This window comes from Panulirus ornatus, chromosome 48 (assembly GCF_036320965.1).
Source record: "Panulirus ornatus isolate Po-2019 chromosome 48, ASM3632096v1, whole genome shotgun sequence".
In the NCBI taxonomy this organism is placed as follows: domain Eukaryota; kingdom Metazoa; phylum Arthropoda; class Malacostraca; order Decapoda; family Palinuridae; genus Panulirus; species Panulirus ornatus.
This window is the reverse complement of record NC_092271.1, coordinates 26,240,236-26,262,861: the sequence shown is the minus strand read 5'-3', so window position 1 is coordinate 26,262,861 and position 22,626 is coordinate 26,240,236. Positions and strand designations below refer to the sequence as shown.

General features: G+C 37.5%; 1 protein-coding gene across 13 annotated transcripts in view; it reads left to right on the top strand.

Annotated features, from left to right (window-relative positions):
* Lrrk (Leucine-rich repeat kinase) overlaps positions 1 to 22,626 on the top strand; it is a 330,029-nt gene that overhangs the window by 282,068 nt on the left and 25,335 nt on the right. For 11 of the 13 annotated variants that reach the window (XM_071690282.1, XM_071690281.1, XM_071690280.1 and 8 more), the window contains 11 exons: positions 681 to 826; positions 1,380 to 1,524; positions 3,178 to 3,348; positions 5,599 to 5,677; positions 5,923 to 6,147; positions 8,541 to 8,663; positions 10,111 to 10,313; positions 17,011 to 17,170; positions 17,550 to 17,767; positions 20,289 to 20,555; positions 22,004 to 22,209. In XM_071690282.1, the coding sequence (XP_071546383.1) occupies positions 681 to 826; positions 1,380 to 1,524; positions 3,178 to 3,348; positions 5,599 to 5,677; positions 5,923 to 6,147; positions 8,541 to 8,663; positions 10,111 to 10,313; positions 17,011 to 17,170; positions 17,550 to 17,767; positions 20,289 to 20,555; positions 22,004 to 22,209 (1,943 nt within the window). The remainder of the gene's footprint in view (positions 1 to 680; positions 827 to 1,379; positions 1,525 to 3,177; positions 3,349 to 5,598; positions 5,678 to 5,922; positions 6,148 to 8,540; positions 8,664 to 10,110; positions 10,314 to 17,010; positions 17,171 to 17,549; positions 17,768 to 20,288; positions 20,556 to 22,003; positions 22,210 to 22,626) is intronic. The other 2 variants (XM_071690275.1, XM_071690272.1) reach the window with 1 other exon arrangement.

Below are 22,626 nucleotides of genomic sequence, written 5' to 3'. Positions count from 1 at the left end.
TCAGGTATTCTCAAGTACACCTCTAATGGTCCTCCAACATATCTCTTGTATTGCTGAAGCTTCTTATCATTTAATATTTATTTGTTCTCCACCACTGATGTAACACTGCTTCAGTGCTTCTTCATTAGTGCTCCAACACCCCAAGCATTCATAAGTCTGTCCAGTAATTGTGAGTTTTTGTAGGTTCACCTAAACAGTCCCTCAACATTCCTTCATATTTCCATACTTTCTCTAAGCACTTTTCCATCGCTTCTCATGTAACTAATAATTATTCACACTAGCACCTTTTATGCAGTAACACTTGGTCTAATTGCATACATCTTTGGTTTCATTGATTGTTATCCTTTCCCATCATTGCTGTATATAGAATTGAAGGACTTCAGAATAAATAGCTAATGACAATATAGCCAAGGTCTGATAGATCCTCCAGTTCACTGACTGTATCCTTGCTGATTCATGTATTAGTTAAAGGAATTTAAGCTAGTTAGTTTTCAGAAAAAAATTTGATCAGAGGGAATATTATTGAGAACTGCCATCAGAGATATAGAGAGATAGATAGATGTAATTATGAAATGAAAACATTTTTCGTACATAATTCTAGCAAGGTTATACTTATATGTTTTGCTTTTAATCATTAGTTTTAGGGATATTATTGCTAATATTTTGTATATTATCAATAGCACTGGGCAAAAAGAATGGGAAATAAAAATATCAATACACGAACTTCAAGAGGCACCAGCATGTCCACGGTTGGAGTTGACATCGGAGATTGGATATATGAGAAAAAAGTCAGAGGCCATAGTAACTATGGGCCTGTGGTCTTCAGGTATGGAATACTTGATTTTTTCATGCATAATTTTTTGTGAGACCTTCATGATAATTATTATTACACAAACTATGGCCTGCTGTCGTCATCTGACAAAAAATTATCTTAAAGATAATTTCATCACCATTATCATCATATATGCCATAGATGATCTAATCAACATTAGCATCATATATGCCATTCTGTACATTCATAGTATGACATATTTAAGATCTTCCTCATGAATGTTTGAATGTTAGCCATCTCCACACTTACAACAGCTGTATCAAAAGCACTGTCTGAAGAATTCTGCATGTTTGCTTGGCTGTCATACAAATACAGCAGTCATTTTTTTCTTACATTGATAAACAAAGTGTGTGGGAAAAGTATGGGGTTACCCCAGCTAATGTAAACTATGGTGAAAGTTGGAGGAAATCAAATGACAGAGGAAGATATAAGATGAGACACTGAACTGTAGAAATAAAATACCCTCCTTGGAAGGGTATTTTGAAATTTAAGACTATTCTCATATAGTTTAATGTATGTATTGTAAAAGAAGCCATTTTTATTCTAGGACATGGGACTTTGGTGGTCAGAAGGAATATTATGCAACACACCAGTATTTCCTCTCCAAGCGATCATTATATCTTGTGGTATGGAAAATCAGTGATGGGGAAAGGGGAGTAGCAGAGATATTACAGTGGCTTGTTAATATCCAAGTGAGTATTTTAAACCAGTGATTGTTACCTTCATTCATTATTTAATGGGAATGAGTGTCTAGATATTTTGAGATATCGGGGCCTGAACATACAGGCATGCAAGGAATAGAGTGAATTGGAGTGATGTGGTATACCGGGGTTGACGTGCTGTCAATGGACTGAACCAGGGCATGGAAAACATCTGGGATAAACCTTGGAAGGGTCTGTGGGGCCTGGATGTGGATAGGGAGCTGTGGTTTTGGTGCATTACACATAACAGCTAGAGACTGAGTGTGAACGAATGTGGCCTTTTTGTCTATTTTCCTGGCACTACCTTGCTGAAGTGAGGTGTAGTGATGCTGCTTCCTGTGGGGGTGGGGTAGCAACAGGAATGGATAAAGGCAAGCAATTATGAATATTCACATGTATATATGTATATATACATATATATGTATATATATATATGTATGTATTTTATCCCTGGGGGTAGGGGAGAAAGAATACTTGCCACGTATTCCCTGCGTGTCGTAGAAGGCGACTAAAAGGGGAGGGAGCGGGTGGCTGGAAATCCTCCCCTCTCGTTTTTTTTTTTTAATTTTCCAAAACAAGGAACAGAGGAGAGGGCCAGGTGAGGATTTTCCCTCTAAGGCCCAGTCCTCTGTTCGTAACGCTACCTTGCAAACGCGGGAAATGGCGAATAGTTTGAAAAAAAGAATATGTATATATCTGTGTATTTGTATGTATATGTCAATATGTATATATACGTATGTATATGTGCATATATGAGTGGATGGGCCATTTTTCATCTGTTTCTTGATACTACCTCACTTACGCGGGAAAAAGCAATTAAGTATGATAAGTTAATATGATATATAGTAAAAGTGTTCTTTATAGCTTTTAATGCCATTATTATATATATATGTTGACCTTCCATAGTAAAGATTGTCACTGCATACTTCACTTCACCAGTACTTACACTTTTTACCACTTTTTCACTATCCTTTCATTTAAATTTTGTTATCCATGTGTGATTATAATCATTCATGTGAACATACAGAAGATTTGGTGAAAAGATGATAGTTTGAGACAAAGAACTAGTTAACAGGCACTTAAAGTGGATTTAGAGATAGTCTCTCTCACTACATATATTGTATTAGGGATGTATGACAACCAGAATGTATATGGAAAGCGTGACACATGTTTGTGTGGGGAGAATGGCTTCTGAATGATATATGTGTGGTGGAATGGAATTTAAGGCTTGAGTTGGATGGAAGGGCAGTTGCTTGGTACTTGTCAGGTTACTTCAGTGAGTTTGTTTTGTCAGTGTTAAATTTGTTAGGATTGGGGGAATCTGTAAGTAGAGTTAGCTGAAATGTGAGGCTGGAGTATGCTTTTTATTTCTACTTGGGGTTTGTTTGTTAGTTATGGAGAGATTTGGTGGAAAGAGGTCGAGTACAGTTGCAAAGAATTGAGTGCCAGACATGCTGAAGTGGAATTGTATCGGGGGATCTTTTGTTTCATTGTATATATGTTGTACTTAGTTACATAGATTCATGCACAAACACATCTCTTATTGCAGTTTGGCATATTAAGTATCATAACTCATGTATGTAATATCTGCTCTTTAGCACAGATCTGTCTTCAGAACATTTGTTATTTGTTCCTTTTTTGCAGGCTCGTGCTCCTAACTCTCCTGTTTTGATTGTTGGCACTCACTATGATCTTGTCAAAGAGAAATTTCCACCATCTTGGAGTGAAGATCTGCAACAGATGATCCGTGACAAATTCATCAATGTTATTGATGCTGATAAGTTAGGCTTGCCTCGTGTTTTGGACACCATAGAGGTATGAGTACAGATCTTTCTCTTGAATTATATCCCACTGCATTATTATTTTTGAAAAGATTAATTGCAGTTGTCATTATAAGTACAGAGATTTTGAATCATAACAAATTATTATTATAGAATTTTACATGGTTTGGCATACTGTATAATCCTGCAAGTGATGTTCATTTACCATAGAATCCTTCGCCATCTTTTTCAGTTTTTATGAATGTTGGCCTTTCTTTTGGATAATATTTCATAGTGGTCTTTATTTTGCTCTTCTTTGATGATGTCGTAGTTTGCAAATGAGGATATGCTCTGTAACAGTTTGTTTGCTAGAAGCACACATTCGTGCAAATTGGGATGCTAGTTTATGTAGAGCACACATAACTGCACTACTTAGGTTCAGTAACACTGATGCCATCCAGTTATATATAATTCATAGTAAAAGAAAATGGAAGTTACCTTTATGTCTGTAAAAATTGATGTTATACTTTATAAGCACAAGAAAAGAATTTAGCAGATGTTACTTTGCGTTAATAATTTGTACGTGGTGAGGACATTAAAAATCATTGCTAATATGAGCATAGGCATACCCAGTGTCATGCAAAACTGAATAGGAAAGAACCATTAGTGATTACTTCTAGGTTTTTTGTCATGACTTTTACTAAGCAGTTGAAATAGGATATTGTAAGAAAGAAGAGTTAGAGGTACTGGAAAAGTTTTTATGACTATAAAGTTAGGTGTAGGTTGTTCAAGAAATTTGCATCATGAAATAGTTTATCTTGCTTTTTTGAACATTTGTTATACTATACTTTTCTTAGGTAGGAATAAGCATAATAAGTGTGCCATAGAGATTATTACCTCTTTATGGTATTAGTAATTAACACAACAGATGAAAAATTATATTGGGAGATAGATATGGTTAAGAAATTGTTTGAAAGATGCATAAACAAAACTTAGTCAAGGTGGAATACAGAGGAATTCAAACAGCAACAGACTGTTGGGTCCTTTTGAGGGTGTTTGTGATAATGGAAGATATCAGAAACTCACAAAATAGTGTGGTAAAAGTTAAAAGGTTTTCATCTATTTCAAAGAGAATAACCTGCAACGAAGGGTTGTTGCAAATTTCTCCCTTACTAAAAGTGAAGGAATGGTCATTCAGGATGTTGATGGCAAGCTGAAGTTAAGAGGGGAGTCAAATACGAGAAAAACTGGGGGTACAGAGAGAGCTTTGATGAATGGGAAGAATTTAGGTGTACTGTTCAGGAAGCTCGCATATTTGAGTGTTGCAGCTCGAAAGTGTTAGTAGAAAATAGGATTAAAAATGGATAACCTACATAGTACAGTGTGAATTAGGCACATAGACAAGATAAAGACTGAATGAGTGAGAGCAGTAGTTGAAATGAAGTAGTCATTTCACAGAAATATGGATGAAAACATGAGTTGTTTGCTTAATGAAGAATGGTGATTTGGTACACAGGGTTTGAAAAAAAGTGCATACTTGAATATACATGGATAAGTGGGGTTGAAAGTCATTGATCAGTATTGGATTATCTACCAGTATACAAGCATGCAATGGAAAAATTGATGGATGTGAACATGCTGAGAAGGGCAGCAAGTGGAATATGTCTGATCATTTCATATTAGAGATGAGTGTAAAAGTTTGTAGAGGCTTTAGGAAAAGAGGAAATGACTTGTGTGAAAGAAGTGGTGAAAGTGAATAACAGAAAAGCAGCTTCTGTGCACTGACACCGAGAGAGATTAAGGGAGGAATGGCACAGGGTATTTAGGAAACTGGTGCTTTGTTTGGGTGAATTGTAAGGCATGTGGAAGATGAGATGTGGAACTATGATAATGGGTAGTGAGTTGTAGAATGAGAAAATTAGATTTGTGCTTAGTATCTTCAGGGAAGGAGTGTGTGTGATTAGGAAGAATATTTGGTAAGTTAGCAAGAAGCCAAGAGAAAGGCACAAGAATCAAGCTTGGGCACAAATGAGAGATGAGTTGAGAGAATAAGTGTAATGCAGAGGGAATAAGAAAATGTTTTGGAAAGAGTTGAAAAGAACAAGAAAATAAATGGAGGTATCATTGAGGATGGGAAGTGGTGACAGTCAAAGAAGAGGTAAAAAGAGATAGAGATAGTGCATGTGAGACTAACAGATGTGCAAGACTTTGTGCTTAAGATTTTTGTTGTCTTTGAAATATATTTTATGTAGTGTCTCATTTCAGAGATGAGAGCTGGTAATAACTTTTGATATATTATTTTCAGGTGAGCTGCAAATCTAGGCACAACGTCAAGCTTCTGTGTAACTTGATCTATGATACTGTCTTCAGTCTCAAAACTCCTGGTAATTATTTACATTGGTTATTGTGCTGAATACAGAATATGACATATGCATGGGTTGTGAAAAATAGTTCCATATTGATTTCAGTGATTGTATATACTTGATCCATCTGTATTATGTTAGAAAATATTTTGATATGAATACTCAATTTTTCTATGCTTGGCAGTACTTCTGTACAAGATAATGCTTTTCTTTTTAAAAGAACTTGACAAATTGAAAACTAACAAGCATCCTTTGCTTACACTTAGGGAGCAAGGAACGGTTACTTGAGCAACGTATTCCAGCTTCTTATCTGGCTCTAGAAGATGTAATTGGTGTTCTTGCTCTGGAACGACGTGTTCAGGGTCGTGATCCAGTACTTCCTGCAGACAAATATCAAGCTCTTGTTACACAGGAGATGTCAAGCAGAGGTCATCGTGCATTTAGGGATGTAGCCGAACTTAACCAGGCTACAACCTTCCTCCATGAAAATGGCAAGTTTTGGATATGATTTGTCTCCATGGGGCAGGGTAGTGCCAGGAATGGATGAAGGCAAGCAAGAATGAATGTGTATGTGTATGTATGTATATGTTGATATTTATGTGTATGTATATGTGCGTGTATGGGCGTTTATATATATAATTTTCCAAAAGAAGGAACAGAGAAGAGGCCAGGTGAGGATATTCCCTCAAAGGCCCAGTCCTCTGTTCTTAACGCTACCTCGCTAACGCGGGAAATGGCGAATAGTATGAAAGAAAAGAAAAAATATATATATATATATATATATGTGTGTGTGTGTGTGTATATGTGTGGATGGGCCATTCTTCATCGGTTTCCTAGTGCTACCTTACTGACATGGGAATCAGCAGTCAAGTATGATAATAATATATGTATATGTATTTTTTTTTTTTTTTTTTTTTTTTTTTATACTTTGTCGCTGTCTCCCGCGTTTGCGAGGTAGCGCAAGGAAACAGACGAAAGAAATGGCCCAACCCCCCCCCCCCCATACACATGTACATACGTCCACACACGCAAATATACATACCTACACAGCTTTCCATGGTTTACCCCAGATGCTTCACATGCCTTGATTCAATCCACTGACAGCACGTCAACCCCTGTATACCACGTCGCTCCAATTCACTCTATTCCTTGCCCTCCTTTCACCCTCCTGCATGTTCAGGCCCCGATCACACAAAATCTTTTTCACTCCATCTTTCCACCTCCAATTTGGTCTCCCTCTTCTCCTCGTTCCCTCCACCTCCGACACATATATCCTCTTGGTCAATCTTTCCTCACTCATTCTCTCCATGTGCCCAAACCATTTCAAAACACCCTCTTCTGCTCTCTCAACCACGCTCTTTTTATTTCCACACATCTCTCTTACCCTTACGTTACTTACTCGATCAAACCACCTCACACCACACATTGTCCTCAAACATCTCATTTCCAGCACATCCATCCTCCTGCGCACATCTCTATCCATAGCCCACGCCTCGCAACCATACAACATTGTTGGAACCACTATTCCTTCAAACATACCCATTTTTGCTTTCCGAGATAATGTTCTCGACTTCCACACATTTTTCAAGGCTCCCAAAATTTTCGCCCCCTCCCCCACCCTATGATCCACTTCCGCTTCCATGGTTCCATCCGCTGACAGATCCACTCCCAGATATCTAAAACACTTCACTTCCTCCAGTTTTTCTCCATTCAAACTCACCTCCCAATTGACTTGACCCTCACCCCTACTGTACCTAATAACCTTGCTCTTATTCACATTTACTCTTAACTTTCTTCTTCCACACACTTTACCAAACTCAGTCACCAGCTTCTGCAGTTTCTCACATGAATCAGCCACCAGCGCTGTATTATACTCTGTCGCTGTCTCCTGCATTAGCGAGGTAACACAAGGTAACAGACGAAAGAATGGCCCAACCCAGCCATATACATATGTATATACATACATGTCCACACACAGCACATATACATACCTATACATCTCAACGCATACATATATATACACACACAGACATATCCATATATACATATGTACATAATTCATACTGTCTGCCCTTATTCATTCCCGTCGCCACCCCGCCACACATGAAATGACAACCCCCCTCCCCCCGCATGTGCGCGAGGTAGCGCTAGGAAAAGACAACAAAGGCCACATTCATTCACACTCAGTCTGTAGCTTTCATGTATAATGCACTGAAACCACAGCTCCCTTTCCACATCCAGGCCCCACAAAACTTTCCATATGTATATGTACATATTTGTATCCCTGGGAAAGGGAAGAATGAATACTGTCCATGTATTTCCTGCATGCCATAGAAGGCAACTCAAAGGGGTGGGATTGGGGGGCTGGAAATCCTCCTCTCCTGTTTTACTTTTCCAAGAAAAGGAACAGAGAAGGGGGCCATATGAAGATTTTTCCATGTAATGCTTAGTCATCCGTTCTTAATGCTAATGCTGGAAAGGGCAACTATGTATGAAAAAAGAAATATATATTTATTTTATCACCGTCTCCATTTCTATAGGGTGGATCATTTGCATACAGCCTTTCATTTCAGTCATAAACATCATCAGTTTATGTCCGGTGTGTTAGAGTGAAGCAAGAACATCCACAGTGACATGAACTCTTCTTTTATGATTAGCATAATAGATGGGTTCATCAATTGAAATATAAGATTACAGATATCTGTGTGTATACTTTTCAAAGGAAGATTGTGAATTACAGATATCTGTGTGTATACTTTTCAAAGGAAGATTGCTGGATAATCATCAAATAAAATCATCTAATGTATTTGAAATTACAAGTGTATCTCTTTTGCTCTATATTAAATTGGCTGTTAAAAGTTATTCCATTCATTTCTTCAACCAGGTGTGATGCTTCATTATGAAGATGCAACCTTGAAGGACCTGTACTTTTTGGACCCCCAGTGGCTGTGTGATATGTTGGCACATGTGGTCACCATTAGAGAAATCAACCCCTTTGCTCGGAATGGTTAGTCAAATGAAGCAATTTATATGAAGAGCTTCATGTGCCCTAGTTTAACCCATTGACAGCACATCATCCTCTGTAAACCACATTACTCTAGTTTGTCTATCCTTTGCATGCCTCACACCTTCCTGCATGTTCAGACCCTGAATCCTCAAAGCATCTTTCAATCCATCCTTCCACTTCCACCTTAGTTTATGGCATTATAGTAGTGATCTCATTATATTATGTATGTATGTTTGTAACCAAAATACCTCCTTTGATGGGGTATGGGGGGCATGTCACTGGTAACCATGACTCATTCTGAGAACACTTCTCGTACCTCTGTCCTGTACTCTCTTTTTTTAAGGTATTTTGCCTACTCAAGGAGTCTACCATTTATTCATGCTCCTCTAACCTCATTTTTATGCTCCCCTCTTTCAGGATAACATGTCTGTTATTTATTATTGTAGCTCCAGTTTCTTAATCAGTCTTCAATATGTTTATGATGTTATATGCGATCTGGCATTCCAGGAATGTATATTGTACCCATCCATCACTTTGATCCATAAGAGAGTTCATTCTTTACTAGAAATCTGAGATTTGTAATGGCTAACCTCCTTTCCCTGACTGTGTTATATCCTCAGAAGGTAGTGTCTCCCTTCCATTGGAATTAGTCTTCCGTTTGCATTCTGAATTCCTTTTCCAGGGTTTTATAGATTGCACTTGTTAGGCAGACCACTCTGTAATTTAGTATGGTTTCCCAATCAAGAATGAACACTGGAACAAAAAAAGCCTTTATTTCAAATACCAACTTAAGTACACGGACTTTTGTTCAGGTACTGCTTAACATTATTTTGGTGAATTTTGAGCAGGATGTTACTTGAGTTTGAGTTTATTCTTGTTACAGAATTCCGTCTTGAGAGTAGTCCTTGCTGCTGAGTGTAGCACAGCCTTGGAGCTGCAAGAGCCCTTGCAGAAGGTGTCCTGGGTAACACCAGGACCTTTTTGAAAGGGGTCTTGGTTAACACTATGACTCTTTCTGAAAGGGGTCCTGGGGTAATGATAATGATAATAATGTTAATGTTTTGTAGTGCAGGCAGTTCACTTAGTTTGCTTCTCTCGTAGATAATGCTTTTTCATTGTATCAGATCTGCAATAAGTATTACATTTTTAAAACATTCTTGGGGTGTGAGAGAGTACTTCTACTCCCGATACCTGCAGAATAGATGATTTTTATGCACTGCTTAAGTTGGACTCATTCTGCTGCTGCCACAGACATTGTTGCTGTTTGTAATAACCTGTTTGTACTATATGAGAAAGGAGTCTTACTTTCAAAAGGCCTCTTGAGTATTCTTTATTGTCATGCAGTTTGTTAACTTTGTTATGTGTGTTTGCAGTTGCAGACTTATTTTCCAGCTCAGTTTCAAACGCAGAAAGAAGTCACTTCTCAGAAATATGTATTTTCTTTCAGGTATAATGAAGCTTGATGACCTGAAACATGTATTCAAGTCATCAACATGTGCTCCAGTTGATGCCAAATCATATATAGTGAACTTACTTAACAAATTTGAGGTGGCTCTCACGTGGGACAACCGAACGTTGCTCATCCCTTCTCTTCTACCATCTGAAGAACAGCTGCGTAGTGGACTACCAGGGATGGATGTTAGGGTAAAGGTGCTCATTCTGCCAGGGGAAAACATGTCCATCTTTTCTCTGTGTTGATATTGGAATGCCTTGTTCTCTCTCTTGTTTTCTAACTTGCTAACTAGATAGTGTTCTGTAATGTATGATTAACCAAAGTGTTTTTTAGTTTTAAGAACTTATTCTCACATTCTGAGTAGATCTGTAACTTACTTCTGTTAATTAAGTTTTCATGTATATCAGTAAAGTTTTTATTGTCCATAAAAGAAACATCTCAGGAATATAGTCATGCTTGCTTATTCTTTTCTGTAGTAGTTGAAGTATCACATTACCTTTTTCTACTTATGAAATTATCTGTGTTAAGTGAATGAGCTAGGGGTACTTGAAACCATAATATGCGTATACCCTGGAGAGGTTGTGCTTAATGCCATTGGTAGAAGTGACTAGCTAATACAAGCATTTGGTTATGTATGCTAGGCTACAGCCATTCATAGGGCATGTCAAACTGCATTCTCAATCCAAGGCAATGTCTGCATCAGGAAGAGAATGTGTAGGTTGTGTAACTTGTCTTAGTGTATTAAGCTGGAGTGCCTTCTTAATTCTCTTGGTGTGTATATCTTTTTATCGCATATCCTCTGTTTTGAAAAAGAGTGATATCAGTTGCTTTTGTTGCTCTTTTTGTTTTATGAATAGTCCACATAGAATATATAAACCATTATATTTGCTTTTCTCATGAAGTAAGAATTACTGGTTCTAGATTTTGAATAATGCATTATTAACCAGATTGGCCAGTCTGAAGTATGCAAAAAAACTATTTTTTTGATTAGGTGCACAAAAATATCAAAACTAGTATTTTTTTCCTTTGAGTTGAAAGTTAAGCATTCACTTACTGCTAGTTACGGTTAGAAATTACCCATAATTGCAAGTATATCTATTCTTTGGATTTACTTCCAAAGAGTGAGTTTGAAATAAGCACCTATAGTGACCAAGAGACACCTAGTAGCCATGCAAATGTTACAATATTGGCAAGTTTTTCAGAAAATGCTTGAAGAACTAGGTGCTCATGTGGTGATTCCTGCTACTACAACTTGAGTTGTGATATGATGATCCCTGTTTAAGGGTTAGATATGATTAAATGCAAAGTTAAGTTAATGATTTTTCTCTTGTTTCAAAAGTTAAACAATTCTAGGTTAGGAAAAGCACTATATGAACTGAATTTTTCAGTCTTGAGTTGCCAAAATGCTCATAACTTCTTTCTTTCTAATTTACATATACAAAATCTAATTGGCGTATACAGAATACAGACCAGACCACCGATAGAAACACCTAAACACAGACACATTGACAGAGAGGCATATGGATACAACTTATTTACAAAAACACACACACACACACACAAACTTTCCTGGTGCAGTGGTTAGCATTACTAACCGTCACACATGCATGGGCTGCCTGGAATCAAACCTACATAAGTTTGAATCCTGGTTGCAGCAGTTGGTCCACAGTTCACCCACTTGATCATCCACGTTTATGAATGGCATCTTGGCTCTGCCTCTTCTTGTGTATAAACTTACTATTCTAAGTCTTCTATCTCATTACACGAAAGCTAGGGACTGGTTGATAGAATGGGTACCTTACATAGACTTGGATGTGTGTGTATGCAGATATGTACATAGGAGTAAAGACATGGTACATGTATACAAGGTTAAAAAGACAGGGCAGCATGTGTGTAAAACTCTCTTCCCATAAAACACAAATAGTAATCACAGATATGCAATTATAAACATACTTCTGTACTATTAATTCTGAAGGCAACCTCAAACTTATTGTTTATGTAAGACCTGTTGTTCCATCTAGTGGAATTGACCGGCATTCCCATTGAAAATAGAATGGACATGTTTAATCTCATATGGCTTCTGTTCTCCTCGCTTTCATCACTCTCATCTAATTCATACATATTAGTCTCACTCATTGATGATTCTTCTAATACCTTACCTTCCTCAGCTTGGTATCTTCATATTGAAGAAATTACATAACAATTGCACCTAATTTTCTGTTTATACAATTCTAGGGGTATAGAGGACCTTTATAACATATGATAGTATAGAACTAGACTATTTCCAGAGAATTGCTTTCAGTATCTTCCTCACGTGCTTGCAACTCTACCTGCTTACACTCATTTTTAGTGTGAGCAGTGTAATATTTCTTGATATCATGTTATTCACCACCAGCACAGTGCCTGTTTATGAAAGGGGAGTAGAATGAACAACAAAGTTCAAGAGAAAGAAAATGGGAACAGCATCCCCCTGTCCTCACATTTTGTCAGGAAGTGTGAGACATGTCAATCACATACCCTTCCACCTCTTGCTCAGCATTGGAACATTTTGCTCAGCATTGGAACATTACAACGCAAAGATATTTATGATACCTTCAGAGTATTTGGTCTAGTTTGTGCATGCTTATTTATCATTTCAAGTTTGTTTGTTTTTCCACCATGATGAACTTTCCAGACCTTGTTACCATCTTAAGGGTTAAGAACAATTAACAGATTGTTGCTGGCAGAATAACCAATTCAGCTTATGCCTTTTCTCAGAGGGCAGCATAAGGAAGTTGACATTGTCTAGGAATACTCTCATGGTTTGCTTGCTTAGCAGAAGCGAATCTGGAGAAAATATTTATATAATTTTCTCAGGTTTTTAAAGATGTACTTTGCTGATTTCTTCCCAGTTGCCCATGTTTCAGTGAATTTGATATTCTCAAACAGTAGACTTTTGATTGATTTGCTGTTGTATGCAGGTATATGGCTCATGGTCCTTTTAAACTGTTTATCCAATTTGGTAGGGATTATGATCCTGTGTTGTGGCACCTTATATATTAGCAGATTTGGAATGAATGCTTTCTTTTTACTCTTGTCGTTCACTTGGCCTTGGTTTGTGTATCAGTGTTGGGCTGAAATGGTAGGAGGAATGAAGTTGGGAAGTGGTGTTTACTGACGGGAGGTGGGGGATAACTGGTAAATGCTAGACTTGGATAGGCTGGAGCCAGTTAATGGGTTATATAGTTGATTTGGTGAATTCATGTACCCCTGTTGGCACTTGATGTTTAGTGCAACCTCTCCTGGGCATATCAGGACTGATAGATCCTCTAACCCATATTCTAACATGACACAGAAAAAAATGTCTATTTTCACTACAACTTTTCTTTTTTAAATCTCCCATAATATTCACAAGCCTTAAATCTGGGCTGGGCTGATTTCCCCTGGTTTGTTTGATTATAGATAAAAATATGCTTTGGAGGAGATGTATCAAACTCTTCAGTAGCAAATCAGAGTTTGTTTAGTGAAACTATATCAGGAGAGACATTAGACATTGCTGAAAAATAGTTGAGCTGGAATTCGATGAGCTCCAGCAACTTACATGTTTTAGTGTGTTTGTAATGTAGTCTTGAAAGAAAAAATCTAGTTCTGTATGTTATTAATCTTAACAAATTGTAAGATGTAGTTTTTAACTGTAGAGTAGTTTTCATAGACATAGCATCATTGAAAACGGTAAGATGTAAAGTGTTGGACAAAAGCCAGTAAAGACAGTGAAGAACCTCCATAAACAGAGCATAACATGATAGAAAAGGCCATAGACTGAGTGACTGATTTACGATTAACTTTGAAATGATATGTAGATGAATTTTCCCACCCCATTTCTTTCTAATATGTAGTGTAAGGTTCAGTAATACGATAATTTATGGCATGATATGATGGCATTAGTGTGGCAGTTGCTTTTACAAGTATGTGCTATAGTGATAACAGCTTACTGGAAGAAGGCTGACAAATAGTGGTAGAGATACTGTAATTGTTTACAAAAGGAAAATTAACTGTACGTGGAATTTAAAGTAAGGTGGTTGTGACTGAAGCAGGATAGAGTGTGAAGTGTGGTTACATTGACAGAAAGTTTGAGAAAGTTATATATGTGTAAACATTTTAGTGGTACTTCAGTGAGGATAAAAGAATAATTGATATCGAAAGTTTTGAGGGGCATAAAGATTTTTAGAGTTAGATAAAATCAGTAAATGAAAATGTGTGAGTTGTCAGGTGTGTTTAGGGTAGCAAGTCTGCATCATAGAATTTGGTACCCTGCCTTCTGTCATACTGTAGGGTCAAGGCTGGAGTCTCTAGTTTTACAAAATTGATTTCTATGAAAGTGCAGACTTTTATGCATTTGATGTAACCAATGGAAACTGGATTGGAACTTATGTTGCTTAACCCCAACACCAATTTCATGGTGCTCCTGCAGCTTCATAGCTGGACTCCATGGAGGAGCTTGGAAATGATGGACTTCTTTGGAGTGAGAAATCCCTGATGAGACTGTACTCCTTACCTGATCGTTGATAGCGATATAGCCAGAAGTATTGTCTCAATCTTGGTGTAACCACTTGCAACAGAGTTCAGTAACACATAGGAATGGATTTGACAATGATAGATAGTTTGATAGACTTCTTACTGAAGTGTAAGCACATGAGATGGATCTCCTGGAAAATGAATGGAGAGTTCATAGAATTTAGAACCAAGGAATGAGAGTCTGAGACAAATGTAGGTTAGTATTATCAGTAAATGTAAGAGAGTATAGAAGTGGTTCAGACTTGTTGAGAGAACACATGGAAAGAATGTATTTCAGTCAGATGAGTGACAGTATACACAAACAGAGGCTAAAGGTAAGCCAGAGGGACATTTTAAGAGAATATATTTGTGGGAAATTTTGCAGAAATAATTTAAGAATATGAGGTTTGGAAAAGGTTTTCATTGAAACACCTCATTGTATAGCAAGAAAATAGATGCATCAACACTGAAATGTTGATCATGGTATATTAAAAAAGGAAGTTTTCCAAAGTGCCTCTTGCTGATCACTGCCGGATGTGAACTATGAGCACAACAGTCTGACAGAACCCCATAATCTTTCAGTTTGTCATTTACATGATACAGAAACCACAGATTGATAGCCAAATATTTAGCTGTATTCATTGCTTAAGATCATTAAAATCTTAGAATTATGATGCAGATAAACTTACCGCATTATACTGGAAATGGCTTAGAAATCCTCAGTTGTGATGCAGCAGACTGTGGCCCCACAAAGCTTAGGTTTCATTATTCAAGGTCTGTAGAAAATGGATATATTATAACATTTATGTATAGATGCTTAGATAAAAAGCAGATATTGATCTTTCATTACTTGTTTTTTTTGTTTGTTTTTTTTCTCGCTGTCTCCCGCGTTTGGGAGGTAGCGCAAGGAAACAGACGAAAGAAATGGCCCAACCCACCCCCATACACAATGTATATAGATACACGTCCACACACGCAAATATACATACCTATACATCTCAATGTACACATATATATACATGCACAGACACATACATATATACCCATGCAGCACACAATTCACACTGTCTGCCTTTATTCATTCCCATCATCACCTCGCCACACATGGAATACCATCCTCCTCCCCCCTCAAGTGTGCGAGGTAGCACTAGGAAAAGACAACAAAGGCCCCATTCATTCACACTCAGTCTCTAGCTGTCATGCAATAATGCCCGAAACAACAGCTCCCTTTCCACATCCAGGCCCCACACAACTTTCCATGGTTTACCCCAGACGCTTCACATGCCCTGATTCAATCCACTGACAGCACGTCAACCCCGGTATACCACATCGATCCAATTCACTCTATTCCTTGCCCGCCTTTCACCCTCCTGCATGTTCAGGCCCCGATCACACAAAATCTTTTTCACTCCATCTTTCCACCTCCAATTTGGTCTCCCACTTCTCCTCGTTCCCTCCACCTCCGACACATATATCCTCTTGGTCAATCTTTCCTCACTCATTCTCTCCATGTGCCCAAACCATTTCAAAACACCCTCTTCTGCTCTCTCAACCACGCTCTTTTTATTTCCACACATCTCTCTTACCCTTACATTACTTACTCGATCAAACCACCTCACACTCATTACTTGTAAACAATGAAAAACTAGCCATAGTGAATTAACTCATTCACATATAAGTGCCTAATAGAAGGAAACAAATATATATATATATATATATATATGTATATACAAAACATAACAGAAAATTATAGTTGAGGGTTGTTGTAGTTTAGTTTAAGAGAGAAACTTAAGGTTGAGAGGAGTGAGAGCATTGTACAGAACAGTGAAATCATTTTAAGATTTACAATAATGAGGAGAGCCTCCCAAGTTTTGCAGGACAAAATGTTGACAGCTTTTCCCATGATCATCTCAGAAACATGTAGTGATGTGACTTTATTACTAAAGGAGGTAAGATGTGAAACAAAAATGCATATGTAAATGGAGTGGTAAACGCCCATATTGACTGACATTCAGTGTATGGTACAAATGCTTCAGAAGTGAGACTTTTCTCTCATACTTGGTACTATAGCATTTATAGAAGTTTGAGGAGCTATCTTCTAAGACTGTAGGAGCCATGGTAGTTAGACTTAGACATTGTAAAAGATGGTAAATCACTCTTCCTGTAATATTAGTTTTTTTCCCAAGGATTTGTAGCAAACTAGCATCATAGTGTATAGGTAGTCTGATGAGGTTTAGTAATATATTTGTTAGAAAGTAAGGTATAAGGTACTTATCTCAGGCCTTATGTAGTTATTCTTGAAAGTTATGGAAATGTAGTTGTTATTCTTGACAAAATGTCACTCAGAATATTGGCTTTCAGATTCCAGTGCGTTCCAGAGGTTGGGCTGTGCGAAGCAAGAAGTTCTCAAGCACCTCTGGGTCTACCATTGTTGGAAATTCTGCCTTTTACATGACAAGTACTGAGGAGCGCAAGCCATCAAGACCCTTATCTTCTCATGGACTTACAACAGAAGCTATAGGTATTGATAAAAATCAGAGAAGAAACATTACTCATATACCTTTTGACCTAAGATAGCTTTGAATAGGGAATGTTTTGCCCTTGCCATGTCAGTCACTATTAGAAAAACATTCTTTGTATTCAATAAAATGGTGATTTAAATCTGAAGGAAGTTAGAAGGTTATAAGGTCATTATTTAGTGCCCACTTCATGACAGAATTCACACTTTATGTGAAAGATTCTTTGTGCACTTAATGTATGGGCTCTGAGGACATAGACTTCTCTAATCTATCATGCTAAGTAACTTCAACATGTAGATTGAAATTAAGATGGTCAATCCCCATTTAAGAAGCACAGTAACATTAAAGATAATTTCATAACTTATCATTTTCATCCATCAGGGAGTCCCAAGAAAGAAACTGCTGAACCTAGTTCACCGTCATCTTCAGAAGCTCCAGCAGTCCAAGTTACCCATCGGTCTGCTCCACACGCTGCAATCAGACGACTCCTTCTGATGTCTTATTTCCCATCTGGATTTTGGTCTCGTCTTATAACTAGGATACTTGCAGATGATGCTGTTGTTGACATAATTAGGAACTACTTTGTCATGCCAAGAGAGGTGAGATTGTTGACTTGGTATTTTTGTCTTGCAATATATATGTAAAGAGATGCAAGTGCACTTTCCAATTGAATACTGAAAACAAGAGAAAAACTATCATCTGAGGCTTTAGTTTTAGACTTCCTAATTGATTTTCTTGTAATCATGAAATGAATTTTGATGAATGTGTCTGCCATGCTTAACAAGTCCAAAATACTTTTTGAAAAGTAGGTTTTATCAACAACTACAAAAAGTTTCCTTCGATTCCCAGTCAAAATTTTATTTAGCTTTGACTAGATTGAGACAGGTTCATTCTGCCTCAATCTGTCTATTCAACTATCTATTTTTCTGATGCCTGTTCCCTTCAGGAACTCCCACCAAGTGGATGGCCATGGCAAAAGAGTCTTCACTTATTCCTGTCTTTACATGCTCCATTTCTCTCCCTCCAGCATTCTTCCAATATGTTTCTCCATGTCACTGGTGGTCTTCCTCTCACACCAACCCCTTTAATTGTACTGTCATACACTTTCCTTGTAAACTTTCCAGTTTTCATTCTTTCCCCATGTCCACTTGTCTCCTAGGGAACAAATCTTTGGACTACACAAGCATTTACCTCAACAATTTGTTCCCCATCAAAGGTGTCATGGCATCAGCTAGAGCACCTTTTGGGAAAGTTCTCTTGTGTAGCTCAGTGCAGTGTCATGGCAAGACTGCAGGCCAGAAAAGTGATATTCTGGGCAAGCAAGCTTCTCCATCTTTTAATTGATCTTTTAGAGGAGATTTTCAGGAGAGTTTATCCCAAGCACTTCTCAGTGTCCTTGACAAGTGGATAGATATGGGAAACCTCCAAAAGCATTTGCTTTGACAGCTCCTTTCATTTCCTTAATTGTTTGTATGGATTCCTCAAGTCATAGATGGGGCTTACATTCCTCAGAGGGTGAGTTAAGTTTGGGCTTTAAGAAGAAGGAACAGAAGCCCTTGCATATCAGCATAAAGGGACTGTGAGTTCCATGGTTCTTCATCACCCAGAATGTTCTAAATCCAAATTGTGGGACTGTTTCTCATGGACAACCCTATAGCTATCCCATGCCAAATGAATAAACTCTTGCAGGTCCTTCGGTTATTGGAGGAAAAATTTAAGCCATTTTAAAAAGCCTTCTTCTCCTAGTGTCCTATCTTCAAAGAGTTTGTAAATTGGGAAAATACCCTATCAGGATCTATATTCCTCAAGACAGAATGAGTATAGGGAAAGCGACATTCATCTGGGTCCTCTCATTAGGACTGGCTTATCTAGTGGATCTCTTCACCACCAAGGCATATAGCAATCTGTACTACCAACCTGTGTCTCTTGGATGTTCAATAAGAGTTAGTAGGGACAGATCCCCAGATCATAGACTGGAACTGTTTGAACTAAGTTTATCATTTTTCCCCAGTGCTGTGAATCTTCTGAGAAATTTTACTCCCAACTGACTGGTTTTTGGAATTTAGTTACTCCTGTAACCCAAAGTGAGAGACAGCCATGATACTAAAACTTTTTCAGTTTTCTAATTCTCCTCAGCATATACCTCAGGTTTCTAGGCTAACTGAACCTTGGTTCAGAAACCTAATGTTGAAGCTCTGAATATTGAAATTTACACTTGGAGATCATAGACACTTTTACTGCCTTACAATTGGAGAGCATTAAGTGGATGTCTGTCTATCTGTCTGTATCTTTGACGTAAGCTCCCAACTGCAACTCCCTCAAGGGAGTGGTCATGGCAATAGAGTCTCCATAACTAATGAACTCCAGTGTCGCTCTTTAGCATTTAGCTCCTCACCCTTAACAGGCCACTGGTAGAGGGCATCTCTAGGGCAGGGTTTGCAGAGGCTCTTACTTAATGTTTCTTCTCAAGACAGTATCTGTCAGCCAGGAATTTCTTCTAACCTTTCTTTGAAGATTCAGATATTTTAGAGTTGATTTTTAGTCCTTTGCATGATAAAAACAAGGGTAGTAATACTACAAGGGTGCCCACAGGAACCCCTATTGATGAGTTTTATGAGCTTTTCCAGTCTGTTCCTTGAGGAATCCAGTTATCTTTCTCCCACTAACTCAAGTGGGGGTTAGCAAAAGTTGTAGTCTTGTTACAAATGGAGGATTTAATTACTAGCACCTCATCGAGCAAACTTGATAGCCCATGGTGCTGCAAGAAAAGTTAATAAGATACTCACAGTATCCAGAAATTAAGAACTATCTTATGTTTAATGTGCCTTGGTTCAAACAGTAGGTGAATAAGTAAAATGAGAGCTTGAATTAAGTCATACTAATTCATGTCTGAAATGAACATACATTGTACTGTAGAGGGACAGGTAGTTTCATATATGAGTGTACAGGATGAAATCATTACTGTAACTCACAAAGCAAACTTGAAATGATATATTAGGTTGAGTTCTTAGTGTAATTATATATGATATATGAATTTGATAATGATCATGTCATTGACATTATTTTCATTTTGATGTGATATTTCCAGAAGTTTTCAGATTGATGTGATATTTCCCACAGGTTTTGAATGATCATAGTTTGTCTTCAGTCTTGGGAGGCCAAGCTGAATGGGTCTGTTGGCAAACTGGTATGGAACTCCACTATGCCCACACAACACTCTTCCGCATGAGAGAAGTCTTGCCTGTGCATTCTTGTGGTCCATCTCATGGTTCTCATACTCCAACTCATGGTCCTAACCACCCCTCAGTTCAGCCCAATCACCTTATTTATGACTACAAGAGTATGCGTTTCCTTGTCCGACAGGAAGGTGTTTGGTCGGATGTTGAAGTAAGAATTTGATGTTTTTGTGCTGTTTTTTTCATTGCAATTAGATACTGCTTTTTTCAGTGATGTTAGGGACTCTCTCTCTCATATTAGAATAGATAATGATGTTTCTGAGCTTTGCACTGGTAATGTATATTTATGTAAAGGACTATGAGGAAATTCTAGAAATGTTTTACCTTTCCACATCCATCATGTTATGTATTTGATATATTGTTAGAGAAACAGCAGAAGCTCTGAAACTATTTGAAGTTTAAAGGGAATGAGAAAGAGTATAGCAAAATAAACTTGGCAACAAAAATGAAGGCAACAAAGAGGAAATGTTTTCCTCAGAATACTTAACAATTTCTATATTATATTTCACTGTATGGCAGTTAAAACAACAAAAAATGTTGTTTTTAACTGCCATACAGTGAGATATAATATAGAAATTGTTAAGTATTCTGAAGAAAACATTTCCTCTTTGTTGCCTTCATTTTTGTTGCCAAGTTTATTTTCCTATACTCTTTCTCATTCCCTTTAAATTGTCTATCCCATATGCCTCGCAGTCTTAACTCTTTCACTGCAGATGGTACATGTGCAGTGTATACCCTTTTTCATTCCTTCTAAATGGCCTTCCCCATAATCTCACTTGCCTTGCAGTCTTAACTCTTTCACTGAAGACGTTACATATACAATCTCATTTTTTTCTCTTAGCTACCCAAAGGCCATGTGAGCTTTTTCCATTATGTAACATCTGTCTGTTATCCATTCATTAGCTCTTAACATTTTGATCTCTTTTGAAACTTCTTTGGCAATTTGAACTAAACTTGGCAAGGGCAGTTCTTTGATAGTCCTTTTTAAAACATGTCTGGTGACCCAAACAACATCCAAGATGGCCAGTTTTACTAAAGATTAATATATTGATTGTTGTGATTGTTATCAAATTGATACCAGCATAGCCTAGTATGATTTGGTATCATATTGGTACTACCATAACCTAGTACCTATCGTGCAGTAACTGCTAGAATTTGTTCCCTCTTCTTCTTAGACCTGTTTGACATGATTGACTTCTGCTGATGCCTCATAGATATATCAGGGACAACAGGTCTACAGCTCACACCTTGACATAGGTTTTGCTACTTTTTTCTCTCACACAGGTGTAAGAGGTTTACCTGTATAATAGCTAAACTGACATTACTGCAGAACTCTTTAGCAGATGCTTTCACTGCATTATTCACAGACAAGACTCAGCTACCTTGCTGTAAATGCATGAAATAAAATATTGCATACAGTTCGATAAGTTGCCACACTCCATTGCGTTACTCATGCATTTAATGTTTCTAGATAATGTTGATTATTCCAGTTGTTGGTTAAAGGTGACAAAGATTTAAAATTTATGGAAGCAATGAGATATTCTGTAGCTTTCACAGTTTTTTAACTTGTAATCTTGGATTATTTCTCAAAAATTGCAGGTCAGTAATTCAGCTGTGCTTGAAATATGCCTTCCAAATGAGGCTGTAGTAATCAAACGGCCTCTTCAAGAGAATGACGTTACCAATTCAGCAGCAGATATTTTGGCCTGTGGGATTCAATCTGTTGTTTTAGATCCAGCACCAGAATGTGTTGCCAAACTTCTGTCCCTTGCTGTAGACCATATTGATACCTTGTTAGAAGACTGGTAAGTTTTTTTCTGTGCTTAAGATATGGCAAAGGACAGTAAAATTTAGTAAAACACCGAAGTGATATCAGATATATTTCATACTTCATATAACTTCCTTCCTCCCATTTATTCTCTATGCTCTGTCGTTATCCTTACAAATTGTTTTACCACTATATGTCTTATATTTTTAACAACTTAACAGCTAAAACCATTTCTCAGTTCTTTAATATTTCCTTTTTTCAGATTATCTTTATGCTGGATATTGCTTCCCAGATTATTTCACCTTTCTAGACTGATTTAAGTGTTAACATTTAAGGAGCTACATCTTTCCATTCAGAGTCCCCATTCACATTTTTACTCATTTTCTCTCATATATGTTTCATACTGACTCTTAAGACCTTTATAGTTACCTTTTTCATTAGGGACAGTTTCATA